Raw genomic sequence first — 16,067 nt, forward strand, 5'->3', positions numbered from 1 at the left:
TATCATCCAATTTTGCACACAAAAACTGATTACAGATAGCACACACACACACACACACACACACACACACACACACACACACACACACACACACACACACACACACACACACACACACATACACACACACACACACACACACACACACACACACACACACACAATTGAAAATAAATTCTAATAAAAATGCAAATGAAAACTTTGACATTATGGGGTATTGTGTATGGGCAAGTGACAAAACAATCTAAATTGAATCCATTTGAAATTCAGGCTTAACACAACAAAATCTGGAAAAAGTTGAGGGGTGTAATTACTTTATGAAGGCACTGTACACACACACACACACACACACACACACACTCTCTTTCTCACGCTCTGTGAGACAATCTGAATCTCTTTTTTTATTTTTACAACATAAGCCTTTCTAATAGGCTGTCTAAAAACGGACAGTCTCTAAATCATTCTTTAACAATGACACAATCATCCAGATCCTACATCTGTATGTCACTAATGTTAACAGCTAATCCCTCAATCAGGATGAATACAATCTCCCAAAGAGATATATATGATAAATACTGCAGCTTTGGAGAGGGACCAAAGGAGAAACAATGAGATGTTTGAAGATGAGAGAATTCAGCTGTTTACTGCCTGGAGGTCTGCCAGACCCTAGAGTGGGTGTTAGAGTGGAGAGGAGGATGAGGATGAAGTGTGAGATTGAAAGAGTTGGGTGGAGGAAGAGAACACAAATGGAGAACAGCTAAAGCTAACTAAAAAGCAGCATTCAACAAGAGAGGATGGCTTTCATTTCAGCAGTGATGAATTCATGAACTTCAATGAATAGATCATGATCGTTAGAAAGCAAATTACTCTTTGAACCTGCGTATTTCTCGAAAGCTCAGTTGTCCTGAGTCTGCACAGAACTGCCAGGAACAATGGAGACACCCTCGAGCTGCATACTGCATACTGAAAGAGCTACTTCCTGTGCTTGGCCCTCCAATGTTGAACATAATAAATGGCTCCCTGTCCCCCGGATGTGTACCAAACTCACGAGAAATGGCAGTAATAAAGCCTCTCTTGAAAAAGCCAAACATTCACCCGGACAATGTAAAAAATCTCCCATTTCTCTCTTAAAGAATTTGAAAAAGTCACTGCCTTCCTGAAGACAAATAATGTATATGAAATATTTCAGTCTGGTTTTAGACCCCGTCAAAGCACTGAGACTGCACATGTGAAGGTGGTAAATGACCTTTTAATGGCATCAGCCCAAGTGCTCCTAGACCTTAGTCCTGCTTTTGACACCATCAATAACCACATTATTTTGGAGAGATTAGAAACTCTGTCTCTCGACCTCTGACATTTACTCCTGAGGTACTGACTTGTTGCACCCTCTACAACCACTGTGATGACTATTTGACCCTGCTGGTCATCTATGAACATTTGAACATCTTGAAGAACAATCTGGCCTTTAATGGCCATGTACTCATATCCGGCTCAACCAGAAGAGGACTGGCCAACCCTCAGAGCCTGGTCCCTCTCTATGTTTCATCCTAGATTCCTGCCTTTCTAGGGAGTTTTTCCTAGCCACGTGCTTCTACTACTGCATTGCTTGCTGTTTGGTGTTTTTGGCTGGGTTTCTGTATAGTATTTTGTGACATCTACAGATGTAAAGAGGGCCTTATGAATACATGTGATTGATTGATAAAGAAAAAGTGAAGCAGCAACTACTCTTCCTGGGATCCACAAAAAACATACAGCTACATGACAAACTACAGAACAGTTATAGACAATAACAACATATATTACATTAAGTCAAATAAAAACAAGTTATAGGCCTATTTGGAATGAAGAATTTGGGGAAAATTTGCTGTCTTTGAAAACCCAAAGTCATAACGAACCCATGCACTGCACATCCACTTTGCGAGGACTCCTCACGGAAATAGATTTTCACAGAATGTAATACATAGAAGGATCCTTTGGAGGAAGGATTGTTGACATATATTTTACATTTATATCTTAAAGCCTAATTGATAATTCATTGAAGTTAAAATATTTGTGACATTTTGACCTTACCCAGGCCTCCTTTAATAAGACTCCATGTTGTTTCATCTGTAGGGGCTACAAAGCAAAAATGGCTGTCATATGAAGCTTTACCGTTTGCTCTGTAATATGAGTAGTATTTTGATTTTAATAACAATTTTCTTACATTCATTTATGAATACTTAAAAATCTAAACATACCATTTTAGATTTGGCAAATCTTTGAACATAATATAGTCTGCGGGCATTTCAAAGTTCCAGAGTGAGATCTCTGCTGGTTTTAGAGTTATGATCCAATGTGTAAGCATTACCAACTGAGTGAATGTGAACATTTATTTTTAAAATGGTTGCCCTCTGTCAACAATCCTTCCTCCAAAGGACCCTTATATACACTATATTTCTTGAAACTGAAAATCCCCAACATGTTTGTATTTTTTTGTGAGTAATCACACTTGTCCACAACAGCCTCAAAGGCTTGCATGTCATTGTATTAGTTGATTTCTCTCCAATTATGACTGCTTTCCTTCCACTACCCTCAATGATATAAAACAAATCATAGAGGTCTTTATGTACAGTCATTCTGTTTAATATAAATGTCATTATGCCATGCTGCTATTTTTATAGTTAAGAACCAGAACCCCCATCAAAAGCTAATAGCTAGTAGTCAGTTAGCCATGGCTAGGCCCATCTGCAAGGCCCATCTCCCGGTTAGCAGAAGAGGCCCATCAGCCACTCCTTGGGCTACAATACCTATTTTGCCAATTGGCCTGGATTCCCGCCGACCCATCACGACAGGACTACCGACGTAATTCTGTCCAAGGTTTTTTTTTTCAACTGGCTCCTCTGTCGCGACGTCCCCTTGAATGCCCACCCGCTAGCCTGCTAGCCGCGGCTGGATAGCTGTCTAGAGCACATCGGACTGTTAGTTTACGAGGCCCATCGGACAAATTCTTTGGCCACTATACCTATTTTGCCAATTGGCCTGGTTACCACACGGAGCTCTGCTGATCCGTCTGCTGACGTAACAGCACGAGGGGGCCACAACAGACTTTCTTCCATCGCAACGTCCCTCAAAGGCCCTTCTGCTAGCTTGCTAGTCCCGGCCTGCTAGCTGCCTGAAGCCACTCACCAGACTCCTATGATCACTCGGCTACGCATGCCTCTCCTTAACGTCAATATGCCTTGTCCTTTGCTGTTTTGGTTAGTAATTATTGCCTTATTTCACTGTAGAGCCTCTAGCCCTGCTAAATATGCCTTAGTTAACACTATAGTTCCACCTACCACACATGCGGTGACATCACCTGGTTTAAATGATATTTCTAGAGACAATATCTCTTTCATCGTGACTCTATGCACAGGTTTACCCCCATTGTATTCACATCCTACCATACCCTTGTCTGTACATTATGCCTTGAATCTATTCTACCACGCCCAGAAATCTGCTCCTTTTACTCTCTTTTCTGAAAGTACTAGACGACCAGTTATTTTAGCCTTTAGCCGTACCCTTATCCTACTCCTCCTCTGTTCCTCTGGTGATGTGGAGGTTAATCCAGGCCCTGCAGTGCCTAGCTCCACTCCCATTCCCAGGCGCTCTCATTGGTTGACTTCTGTAACCGTAAAAGCCTTGGTTTTATGCATGTTAACATTAGAAGCCTCCTCCCTAAGTTTGTTTTTTTCACTGCCCAAGCACACCCTGCCAACCCGGATGTCCTAGCCGTGTCTGAATCCTGGCTTAGGAAGACCAAAAACCCTGAAATGTCCATCCCTAACAAACCCACTGGCTCCAGGTCATCTATAAGTTGTTGCTAGGTAAAGCCCCGCCTTATCTCAGCTCACTGGTCAGCATAGCAGCACCCACCCGTAGCACGCACTCCAGCAGGTATATTTCACTGGTCACCCCCAAAGCCAATTCCTCATTCGGCCGCCTTTCCTTCCAGTTCTCTGCTGCCAATGACTGAAACGAACTGCAAAAATCACTGAAGCTGGAGACTCATATCTCACTCACTAGCTTTAAGCACCAGCTGTCAGAGCAGCTCACAGATCACTGCACCTGTGCATAGCCCATCCAACTACCTCATCACCATATTGTTATTTATTTTTCTCCTTTGCACCCCAGTACCGCTACTTGCACATTCATCTTCTGCACATCTATCACCCCAGTGTTTAATTTGCCATATTGTAATAATTTCACCACTATGGCCTACTTCACCCTCCTTATCCTACCTCATTTGCACACACTGTATATAGACTTTCTCTATTGTATTATTGACTGTGTGTTTGTTTATTCCATGTGTAACTCTGTGTTGTTGTTTGTGTCACACTGCTTTGCTTTATCTTGGCCAGGTCGCAGTTGTAAATGAGAACTTGTTCTCAACTAGCCTATCTGGTTAAATAAAGGTTAAATAAAAATAAATAAACAAAATTGGTTCCAATTTCTGTTCACTGCCTGGAAATGCCATCAGTATGGTCTGTACATTTGCATCTTATTAAAGTAATTTATGCGAATAAAATCTAATTTACACTGAGCCATAATACTAAAGAGACATGGTGTTTATTCCATCTACTGGGTCTGTGTGCCATATTGCCAGGGGTTAGGAATGCATCAACAAGTTCAACATGGACTGTTAATTTCCTGACATAGACCTTATGGTTGACACAGGGAATTTTGTAGAAGCACTGTGGTATATCAACACTTTGGAGGCCAAGTGTTTAATATTGAGCATCTTGTATTAGGCCTATAGAAGGGATTCTGAGGCCAATCGACTAAATCAGACAGGCATGTGGTGAAGTGGATTGAGTAGCCTGTGTATTCAACCATGCATACAGTCCAGAGAAGTTCTAGCCAACTAAACTCACCTCCACGATTTATGATGGAGTTGAGCAGTGACTATTGTGGATGGACTGGAGCTCCAACATTACATCAAAATATATATCTTTATAAAAACGACGGAATTCAGCACCAAAAGAATATCCCTCATTTATACATGAAATCGATCTGTGTAAATGTCAGCTATTAGTTGCCAGCATTAATGGGGGCTATTCTTTGGGTGTTGAAATCTGTAGTTTTTGATAAAAACTATTTTAATGCGATGTCGGAGCTCCAATCCGCCCTCACTAGTCTCCAAGCAACTTCATCATAACTCATGGAGTTGAGTTTAGTCAGCTAGAGCTGATTCCAATAACCAACTCATTATCAAGCTTTGATGATTTGAATCAACTGTGTAGTGCTAGGGCAAAAAAAAAAAAAAAAAAAAAAAAAAACGTGCACCCAGGGGGGGCAGGAGCAAGTTTGGGAAACCTTATAGGCTAGTATCCACCGTGTGACAATGTGCTATCAAGGCCGGACCTAAAAATTGAGTGCCCTGGGCCTATTTTCGTCAGATATTTGGTAATAGCTCAGTAGTCGGGACAGGGCATCGTCTGACTCTATCGTTGAGAGACATGGACCAGCCGCGTACGGGACACACTTCATTGACTAATTTTAATTGTTAATGCTGATGCTCTGAATGCGAAAACAATCATTTCCCTGTCGTCATTATTAAAGATGTCAGACAAAGCGTATAGCTGAATCAAACTGCGGCTCTATTGGACTTCAAGCGATAGATTGGGATGTAGGCTATGCGAAATTGTGCGGTTCGCATTGGAATGCGGTCATCTTTGGAATAAACAAACGCATGTGATGCTAAGGCGCATCTGCACTGCTGCCAAGAATAATAAGACTATTTGAATGTGGGGAGTTTTCTTGTCATTGGATTGCTAATAATCCATCCAGTTGGATTGTCAAAAACCTATGAAACGATTTGAAGGTCGCCTTCGATTTGAGATGCTGGCGATTAACTGCGCTTTAATTGTAGCGTTCATGCACAGCGGGACAGGTGAGTGGCCATCAATTAATTTGATATGATGGTTAGATTTAGGTTAGATTTTTGGCCATAATATTACTGCTTCTGTTGGCTTCGCCTTTTTGGCGCTATTGTAACGACGCAGTGGATTATAGGAATTTATCATAACAAATTCCATTGTGGGATGAATTGGGAACACAGTGCCACCAGCTGCGGTTCCGTTATCTGCCTTATCTTCACAGTTATGACTGGAAAAGATCGAAACTCGTTCTTGATAACTCTCAGTAGCCTATCGCCCGGTTTACTCTGATATTATTGGGTTACCTTGGAAGATGCAACCTGAGATACCCGTGCATGCGCACAATGCTCCCTTTCCTGCTGGACGCTCTGAGTGCATTGACACCCTCCCATGGGAAAGTAGCCAATATGCAGTTATGAGAGAGCTTATTTTATATTTCTTCTGCATTAACTCTCTTCATCCACCCCATATTCAGCCTCCAGGTGTGTAGACCATGCCTGCAGTCCTCCCATGGGCAACCTGGCCAGTGGTAGGACCCTCACCACCCTCTCAGGCTGCTGTGGGAATGGGTCCCACCACTCCCCATGCCCCACTCCCCTCCACACCTGTCCAGATCATCTCCACCCTCCTGCCCACATGGTGGATGATCCCTTCCTGCACCCAGACACCTGGTGGGGCTCGGGCGTGGGCACTGACCAAGTGGAGGAGGTCCGTCTGGACCTGGAGACCCGTTTCTGTCTGACCCATGTGGTGCTGCTGTTCCACTCACCCAGGCCCGCTGCCATGGCCATGGAGCGCTCGCAGGACTTCGGCCGGACGTGGGAAACACTCAAGCTGTTTGCACAGAACTGCAGTCTGGCGTTTGGTCTTCCTGATGACACCAGTCAGCATGGCTCGCGGTGTACGTCCCGGTACTCCAGTGCCAAGCCGTGCAGCAGGGGAGAGGTAAGAGGACAGAGTGTCTCATGCACTTTGTGGGGTAAGACAAAAGCAGAGTTCTAGAAGCACAGTAGACATACAGTATATAGACAGTAGACCCTTATGTTTCTCACAGGTGATATTTCTGACTCTGGGTCCTGGTGGATTAGTTGACCCCTACAGTCCAGAGGGCCTTTCCCAGCTGACCCTCACCAACCTCCGCCTCAGACTTCTCAAGGCTCAGACCTGCCCATTATCTGTTGCGCCTTCCACCTCTTCTTCCTCCATCAGACTCTTCAAACCTCCTGCGGACCTGAATCTTCCCCTTCTCCCTTCCCCCCAGCCCAGCTCAGAGGCCCCTGCCTCAGCCCCATTTGCCATTTACACTCTCCTGGCTCGGGGGACCTGTCTCTGTCATGGCCATGCAGAACACTGCTTACCCCACAGAGGTGGACAGGACACACTGAAGGACATGGTGAGTGTGGTCTGCTCAGCCTGTGTGTATCTGTGTGCTTTAAAAACCCTTAAGTAGCTATGCTTGTCCTTTTATTGTGGATGTTTCAAATCAAATTGTATTTGTCACATGGGGCCAATATACCTGATGTTTATTGCAGGTGGCTGGCAGGTGTGTGTGCACTCACCACACAGCAGGAGAACACTGTGAAAGGTGTGGCCCACTCTACAATGACCAGTCCTGGAAGCCAGCCAATGGCAGCAGTGGGGAGCCACACCCGTGTCATAGTGAGTGCCCTACTAAAAGGGATCAGGCCCTGTTGGGTTGCCAGCTCAAATCAAGCTCATGTTGAGAGATTATATAAATACTTCAACATTGTTTACATTTCAGTTATTAGTTTAATTCAAACATGAACAAAAATCTCCTGGAAAAGTTGTAGAACATGCAGGGAGGTCAAGACTCCAAGCTAACCTGGGAGTGTTGGCAACCCTACTGTTGGGTGTCATTAAATCATGTTTTTCCTCCTTACTAACCGCTCCATCCTCTCCCCTGTCCCGTCGTTGTCTCCCTGTGCTCCAGAGTGTGAGTGTCACGGCCATGCAGAGAGCTGTCATTTCTCCAAGAGGGCGTGGCTGTCCTTGGAGGGCACCAGTGGGGGTGTCTGTGACGACTGCCAACACAATACAGCTGGGCGCAGGTGCCAGCGCTGTCGCCACGGTTACCACCGCCAACCAGCCATGCCCCTCAACTCCCCCCACATCTGCACACGTAAGTCAGGATAACCTACAGACAAGTCAAAGTTAAAGAACTCTACTTGAAACTGAAAACATGTGTATATTAAAACATTATCTCCCTCTAGTGGTATGGATTTGTAACAACATGTGGGGATAGAACGAGAGGAAACAAGGGAGAGGGTGTGTGTGTTCTTGCTAAGTCTGTGTGTCTCTGTTTCGCTCTTTCGCTAACAGGTTGTTGGTGTGACCCACTGGGCTCATTACCAGCCATCTCTGGGGAGGAGGGCCGATGGTGCCACCCCAGGAGTGGACAGTGCCATTGCAGACCTGGTGTGGGGGGAACAGGCTGCAACCACTGCCTCCCTGGATACTGGGGCTTTGGGGGAGAGGGGTGCAAACCCTGTGCTTGTCCCCAAAACTGTGACCCCCACACTGGGCTCTGCCTGGACAGGTAAACCCTAAGCCCATTTCTCACTATTAAATCTAACACTTCATATGTGACTTTCTTTCCTATTTCCAGTTTCACTCCACAATAACATCTTACCTCTGTATTCTCATTGTCACTTCATCAGCTATGCAAATAACCAGGTTTTAAATATACCTATGGGAGGCAAGATTCTTGCCATGGACCATGCCTTGACCACTGAGGGTGAGCCAGTATGGTCAAAGCAACTGGCAGTCTCTGCCCTGCACTACACAGGTGAATAATATTTCACACTAGCATTAGAGTCATGCACCACCCACTACTTATTGCTTGCCTTCATAGGTTTGAGTAAACATATTGTGCTGCTGACACTGTCTATGGCTCCTTCCAGGGAAATGCAGTTGTAAGGAGAGAAAGTTGAGGAGTGTCTCAGATCTCTGCAAGACCAAATATGCCTATGGTAAAATATTTCCCAAGGTTCTCACATACTGTACACATCCTACATTCTTTTAAATGTACCCTTCGCCCTTTCAGTGATGTATGTCTCCATGTGTGTCTGTGGCAGTGATCAAAGCCAGTGTGTTGTCAGCTCATGACAAGGGGAGCCACGCAGAGGTACAGGTCAAAGTTCGCAAGGTCCTGCGCTCAGGACAGGTGCCTCTATCCCAGGGCACCCACAGTATCTACCCCCTCTCCTGGACTAGCCGGGGGTGCACCTGCCCCATCCTTAATCCAGGTAGCCCAATTTATACATCACTGAACAGAATATTGTGTGACTATATTCAGTAATGTTCTAAATATCATCCTTATTTTTCCACAAGGTTGGTAGCTACTCTGTTCACTCTGATATATGTTCTTCTAAACAGGATGGAGGCTGAACCCTCTCCTCTCCGTCTTCTTCTAGGTGTGGAGTACCTACTGGCGGGTCCAGAGGAGGTAGAGACAGAGCGGCTGCTGGTCACCATGCAGAGTGTGGTGGTTCCCTGGACCCCTCAACTGGGGACCCACATATCGGAGGGCCTAAGGCAGGGCTGCCCAGAACACCCTCTCCAAACCCTTAACAGAGCAATTTGAAAGGAAATTGAGGGTTGTATGACTGGTTCAATAGATAATTCAGGAAAGGGACTGAAAGTCAGTGGAAAAGGCTTGACCGAGTGTCTTGACCAATGACGGCTATGGAAAATCTTCCCCCTAAAAGACTACAACCCTGCCATATGATGCAAAGAGGACTGACTGGAATCTTTTGAGCCATTCTTGTGAAGATGATTTGACTTGGGGGAAATACCACACACAAACATTTTTAAAAAAGCATCCTCCTGGAATCCAATGAATGTTTGGGTAGTCATATTTGAGCCATTATTTTCTGCAAGCCAGTGTTAACTATCAGACACAACAAACCCTGGTATACAAGCTTTACAGACTTTGTGTATGTCAAAAGCCATGCCTTTAATGATAACATCAAAATGCCTACTAGGTTCTATAACAATATATTACATTCCAGTCTCTGCTTTTAGTGTACTATATATTTATCAGTATCCAATTCCAATCATTTAGTGTTCCAATTAAAATGCTAAAAATACACCTACTTACTTAAATATTGAGGCACACAAGAGAGTGCACTGCTCTAGTCTGCAGCCTTCTTGGTGGGGGGTTTCCCAGGTCAGGCCACACTCCATTTTCTTTTCTATTGTTCTTCTCCATGTCTCTCTTCAGCGTAGTGCAATTGCAGGGTGCAGGTCTGGTGGTAATCTAAGTCTACACATCGCCATCACCTTTTCCAGCAACAAATAGGGCCTACAAAGTACATCAAAAGATAAACCTGAGAAACTTAAGTGTTACGAAAATGTAGCTAATATCTTAATCCAAGGCTGTGTGTGTGGTGCAGTTTTACCAAAGAATAAACTCAGGATCCCTGAGGAAGAATCACTTTCAAAGCATCATGGGCCAGTCGTATATATGAATAGGTAGCTTCATTTGTGTTTGAAGGATTTAAACATAAGATTAGAAAGGTGTGAAAGAGGAAATGAGACATGGTTCAGTATTAACTTTAATCAGGAGAGGTTAAATAGGAGTAGCAGTCCATTAAGGTTTAAATTATGTTTTAAAAGCAGGTGAAGGAAGCGCCTGTGGATGGATACTCAAGCTTTGCACAATTTCAACATTGTACAAAAACTATTTAGTCAATGATTGCCTAGCACCTGTCTAGATGCTACTGTATATATACACTCACCAGCCTTTCTTCATAAGAACAGGAGTTGTTGATAAAAGCAGCCAGCACCAAACATATTTGGCCTTTCAGAACCCTCTAACTAGAAAATACATACTTTTGTGTATAGTGTATGCGTACACCCATTCAAATTAGCGAATTAGGCTATTTCAGTCATACCCTTTGCTGACAGGTGTATAAAATTGAGCACACAGCCATGTAGTCTCCATAGACAAATATTGGAATTAGAATGGCCTTACTGAAGAGCTTAGTGACTTCCAATGTGGCACCTTCATAGGATGCCATCTTTCCAACAAGTCAGCTCGTCAAATTTCTACCCTGCTAGAGCTGTCCCGGTCAACTGTAAGTGCTGTTATTGTGAAGTGGAAACATCTAGGAGCAACGGCGGCTCAGCCGTGAAGTGGTAGGCCACACAAGCTCACAGAACGGGACCGCCAAGTAATTCATCCTCGGTTGTAACACTCACTACCGAGTTCCAAACTGCCTCTGGAAGTAACGTCAGCAAAATAACTGTTCGTCGGGAGCTTCATGAAATGGGTTTCCATGGCCATTATTAGCAGCACACAAGAATCCAAGAATCGGCTTGAGTGGTGTAAAGCTCGCCGCCATTGGACACTAGGAGCAGGGGAAACTCATTCTCTGTAGTGATAATCACACTACACCTTTTGGCAGTCCGACAGACAAATCTGGGTTTGGCAGGTGCCAGGAGATCGCTACCTGCCCCAATGCATAGCACCAACTGTTTTTCACAGTTCAGGCTAGGCCCCTTAGTTCCAGTGAAGGGAAATCTTAACGCGACACTACGTAATGACATTCTGGACAATTCTGTGTTTCCAACATTGTGGTAACAGTTTGGGGAAGCCCTTTCCTGTTTCAGCATGACAATGCCCCCATGCACTATTTTGTTTTACCTTTATTTAACTAGGCAAGTCAGTTAAGAACAAATTATTATGTTCAATGACGGCCTAGGAACAGTGGGTTAAGTGCCTTGTTCAGGGGCAGAACGACATATGTCACCTTGTCAGCTCAGGGATTTGATCTTGAAACCTTTCAGTTACTAGTCCAACGCGCTAACCACTAGGCTACCTGCCGCCCTACAAAGCGAGTTCCATGCAGAAATGGTTTGTTTAGCTTGGTGTGGAAAAACTTGACTGGCCTGCACAGAACCCTGACCTCAACCCTATTGAACATCTTTGCCCATGATTTTGGAAGATGTTTTACGAGGTGTCCACATACACTACTAATAGGATCTCAAAAGGCCCGATTCCTGAGATTTACACACTCACTGCATCTCAGATTTTCACATAAATCATGTATTGATGTCATTGTGATTTGTGTAAATGTATGCATTAAATACATCTCCATTATGCACCTCATAACAAAACCCGTTGGCTCGCAGTGTTTCATTCTCTCCTTAGAGGAAATTATTGCATAGACACAATGGATTTCCACTTTCTTAGGGTGGTCATTTGATGGGAAAATCTATTATATAATAGTGAGGCAATGTAGGCTGTGCTAAAACTCAGATTTAACTGAAAAATACAGGTTGGTGGAAAAACTTCGCCACCAGCGACATTCAGGACTTTTGACAAAACTTAAGTGGGAAAAACAGACATGTCACATGATCTTTGACCAGCAACTGAGAACAAGAGTAATCAAGCTTTAATACTAGCTCAATTGCTTACTATGATCTGTCAAGCACAAACATGAAGTCAAGTAATTACAAACTAGCAGTAACAGTAACAGAAGGTTACACACCTCCATTGTAGCATTAACGTAGAATGGCACAACACATCTGATTTGAAGCTTGATAAGCAGAAAAATGTGTTGGTTGCGAGTCTTAACTAAAGTCCCCTGCAGAAAACGACCCCCCCCTCTCTACAAACTTGCCACTGTAGGAACCTCAGGAGCTCAAACAACCACTACAATAAAGCCTCCTCCTCTCACAGAATTAACTGATATTCCCTGGAAGAGAGAACTCCTCTGCAGTACTAGCCCCCCTTTAAAGTCATTATCCTTTGTGATGAACGTTGAACCAAGAGATAAAGTCTGAGGCACCAGTGAACACACAGCTGATCTCCCATGAAAGTGGCCTGTGCTCGGCAGTGGTTTAAGAGAGAGACTGGGGGATGCTGGGTGATTTTAGCTGGCAGCCTGGCTGTCTGTTGGTGGTGTATTGTCGGATGACAGGGCAGATTCAGGTGTTGGTGGGGACGGGGTAGAGTTACTAGAGGGTACTGAGGCTGGGGAAGAGTCCTCGGTGGGCACAGGGGCAGTAGAATCAACGAGGGGAGGGGCAGCAGCATCAGCTCCCTCATTCTCGTCCTCCTGGGGGTAGAGCTCGGGGTACTTCTGCATACACTCCTGCATAGCACGGAAGTTGTCGATACACTCTGAACCCTTCACCTCTTCATTGCTGTAGTGGAAGCAGGAGAAGGCCTCCTTGAACTGTGTCCCACAGGGCCCACTAGCCATCCCTCCCAGGCATGGACAGTTCCAGTTGATCTCCCCACTGGGCAGGATCAGGCCTAGAGGAATAGGGATATAATAATGTACTGACATGGTTGTAATTGCGACCCTTCATCATTCTTCAGTATACACTCTTTGGTATCTTTGTAATGACTACACTACTGATGAGTGTTTCATAATCCTTCCACATCCCCAACATGAATTCAGAGAATCTACAGCCCACTGACCCTGATCTTCGTAGGGGTCATTGGGGTCATCTGCAATGAGCTCAGCGTTGCTGGGCGCTTCATGGTCTTCCTTGGTAACAAAAATAATGCGATCTTTACCTGGCAAGGAGAAAACATAGGTGAGGTCAGCATGACAGATGGCATCTAAATGCACCTCCCTCCCCGGTTTCCAGGCTGGTTTTAAATCAAAGTGGGAGTCCATAAAATGTAATGGTTAATATTGTGTATATTGTCTTGACCGACCCCCCAAAAACAACAGTGCATTTATCTATTGGATCATTGCACGCTGTAGACTATTAATGTTGGCCATAATAGCTGTTAAGTTAACAATTCAACAGCTGTTTTTCAACAGAGTTTTGCACACAGTGTTAAGTCAACAGGGTCCTGATATAAAACAAACTGTCACCTGACATGACCTGCTCTTTGACAGCTCTGAAAGAAAGTCCTCAAGCCTCGTTAGCTATCTGGCTCGTTCTACTAATAGCCTATCTAGCTACCAATCCAAATTGGATTAATACTGACATAATCTGATTGCCCTAGTTATAGACCTCGTTGAACCTATAACGATCTATCTACATGGAATTAGTGCACCAATAACGCCGGAATAAGCAACACTGACATGCTACTAGCAGCTAGCCAACATGCTAGGCCAGTCAATGACATTGCACGAGCGAAATGAATGAAAATGTGAGGATGTGCGTCATTAACCTTACCCTCTTGCTTGCAGTACGACATGACTGCCGGTGGTAATATCTATCATTCCTCTACTTGTTTTACAAGTAACGACGGTTTTTTTCCAACAATTAGCTACTGTGCAGACATTTAATAACCAGCCGGCTATCAGTGTCTTGTCAGCAACACTAAAAAAGTACTACCGGGTCACGGAATTTCAAAATTATTCTAAATAAAAGTCCCCTACGTAAAAAGCGTCAACGTGGGTTTTAAAACATGTTCCAATGTCAAATAAATGTCCCCAATGTGAATCACTGGATATGAAATATACACTACCGTTCAAAAGATTGTGGTCACTTAAAAATGTCCTTGTTAATGAAAGTACTCTCTGTACTATTATTCTGACATTTCACATTATTAAAATAAAGTGGTGATCCTAACTGACCTAAGAGGGAGTTTGTACTCTGATTAAATGTCAGGAATTGTGAAAAACTGAGTTTAAATGTATTTGGCTAAGGTGTATGTAAACTTCCTGACTTCGACAGTATGGTGTCATTTTATGGGGCTCTGAATAATACGGAGTGTTGCTTGCCTTTTACTGCACCCATTCCATTGGCCACAATGGTAATCACTGTATATGGAAAATATATAAATAACTTGCTTCTGATTTTCATCCTGATGTAGCCAAGATTTCGTACGAGGAAGTGTCAGTGGTGCAGCTCAATCAAATCTCATTCACCCAAAATATTGGAAATTAATACTACCACTTAAAGACAGAAAGTTGTGGTAGAGGTTTATCAGATGAGGAAATCGCAAGCTCTATGAAAACCAGTAGGCTCTTATTATAAAATTAGATTTTATGTTTTGACATTTATTTATTTACGCTCCAACCATTTCTCAATGTGCTTCACCTTAATATTTGTAATAATTCTCTAGTTTAGATGTTCCCGTGTAGTTATATATGCAGCACCAGTCAAAGGTTTGGACAAACCTATTCATTCAAGGGGTTGTCTTTATTTTTACTATTTTCTACATTGTAGAATAATTGGTAAGACATCCAAACTATGAAATAACACATATGGAATGATTTTAGTAACCAAAAAAGTGTTAAACAAATCAACATATATTTTAGATTCTTCGAAGTTGCCTTGATGACACTTTTGCACACTCTTGGTATTCTCTCAACCAGTTTCATGAGGAATGCATTACCAACAGTCTTGAAGGAGTTTCCACATATGCTGAGCACTTGCTGGCTGCTTTTCCTTCACTCTGCAGTCCAACTCATCCCAACCCATCTCAATTGGGTTGAGGTTGGGTGATTGTGAAGGCCAGGTCATCTGATGCAGCACTCCATCCCTCTCCTCTTGGTCAAATAGCCCTTACATAGCCTGTAGGTGTGTTGGGTCATTGTCCTGTTTAAAAACAAACTATAGTCCCACTAAGCGCAAACCAGATGGGATGGTGTATCGCTGTGGTAGACATGCTGGTACCTTGAAATAAATGTTTTAAAAAAAACATTGCAGACATTGTCACCGGCAAAGCACCCCCACACCATCACGCCACCTCCTCCATGCTTCAAGGTGGGAATCACACATGCAGAGATCATCCGTTGACCTACTCTGTGTCTCACAAAGTCTTGGCGGTTGAGGGGGCCTCCCGGGTGGCGCAGTGGTTAAGGGCGCTGTACTGCAGCGCCAGCTGTGCCATCAGAGTCCTGGGTTCGCGCCCAGGCTCTGTCGTAACCGGCCGCGACCGGGAGGTCCGTGGGGCGACGCACAATTGGCCTAGCGTCGCCCGGGTTAGGGAGGGCTTGGTCGGTAGGGATGTCCTTGTCTCATCGCGCACCAGCGACTCCTGTGGTGGGCTGGGCGCAGTGTACGCTAGCCAAGGTGGCCAGGTGCACGGTGTTTCCTCCGGCGCATTGGTGCGGCTGGCTTCCGGGTTGGATGTGCGCTGTGTTAAAGAAGCAGCGGCTTGGTTGGTTGTGTATCGGAGGACGCATGACTTTCAACCTTCGTCTCTCCCGAGCCCGTACGGGAGTTGTA

At 44.2% G+C, this 16,067-nt stretch overlaps 2 protein-coding genes across 2 annotated transcripts; one reads left to right on the forward strand and one right to left on the reverse strand.

Moving 5' to 3' along the window:
- The first annotated feature begins 5,826 nt into the window (after positions 1-5,826).
- Positions 5,827-9,501, forward strand: LOC139369475 (netrin-4-like). The gene is made up of 10 exons (XM_071108732.1): positions 5,827-5,911; positions 6,373-6,842; positions 6,952-7,290; positions 7,430-7,556; positions 7,849-8,037; positions 8,238-8,454; positions 8,576-8,703; positions 8,819-8,887; positions 8,993-9,163; positions 9,332-9,501. Exons 1-10 carry the CDS (start codon positions 5,827-5,829, stop codon positions 9,499-9,501), a joined length of 1,965 nt encoding a protein of 654 aa, XP_070964833.1.
- Positions 9,502-11,669: 2,168 nt separating this feature from the next.
- Positions 11,670-14,230, reverse strand: LOC139371240 (coiled-coil-helix-coiled-coil-helix domain containing 4a). Its single transcript, XM_071111459.1, has 3 exons — positions 14,064-14,230; positions 13,351-13,449; positions 11,670-13,182 (listed from the first exon to the last, which is right to left on the reverse strand). The coding sequence occupies exons 1-3, from the start codon at positions 14,083-14,085 to the stop codon at positions 12,797-12,799; spliced, it is 507 nt and encodes a 168-aa protein (XP_070967560.1). The 5' UTR covers positions 14,086-14,230; the 3' UTR covers positions 11,670-12,796.
- Positions 14,231-16,067: the final 1,837 nt, after the last annotated feature.

This window comes from Oncorhynchus clarkii, chromosome 17 (assembly GCF_045791955.1).
Source record: "Oncorhynchus clarkii lewisi isolate Uvic-CL-2024 chromosome 17, UVic_Ocla_1.0, whole genome shotgun sequence".
NCBI classification, from domain to species: domain Eukaryota; kingdom Metazoa; phylum Chordata; class Actinopteri; order Salmoniformes; family Salmonidae; genus Oncorhynchus; species Oncorhynchus clarkii.

Bases quoted from the DNA above. Each gene is read 5' to 3' on its own strand.
- LOC139369475 (XM_071108732.1), top strand. From the start codon at position 5,827: ATGAAACGATTTGAAGGTCGCCTTCGATTTGAGATGCTGGCGATTAAC. The intron at 8,455-8,575 runs GTAAACCCTAAG...TCACTTCATCAG, and splicing joins ACTGGGCTCTGCCTGGACAG to CTATGCAAATAACCAGGTTT. The intron at 8,704-8,818 runs GTGAATAATATT...GGCTCCTTCCAG, and splicing joins CTCTGCCCTGCACTACACAG to GGAAATGCAGTTGTAAGGAG.
- LOC139371240 (XM_071111459.1), bottom strand. From the start codon at position 14,085: ATGTCGTACTGCAAGCAAGAGG. The intron at 13,450-14,063 runs GTAAGGTTAATG...TCTCCTTGCCAG, and splicing joins GTCGTACTGCAAGCAAGAGG to GTAAAGATCGCATTATTTTT. The intron at 13,183-13,350 runs GTCAGTGGGCTG...CTATTCCTCTAG, and splicing joins TGACCCCTACGAAGATCAGG to GCCTGATCCTGCCCAGTGGG.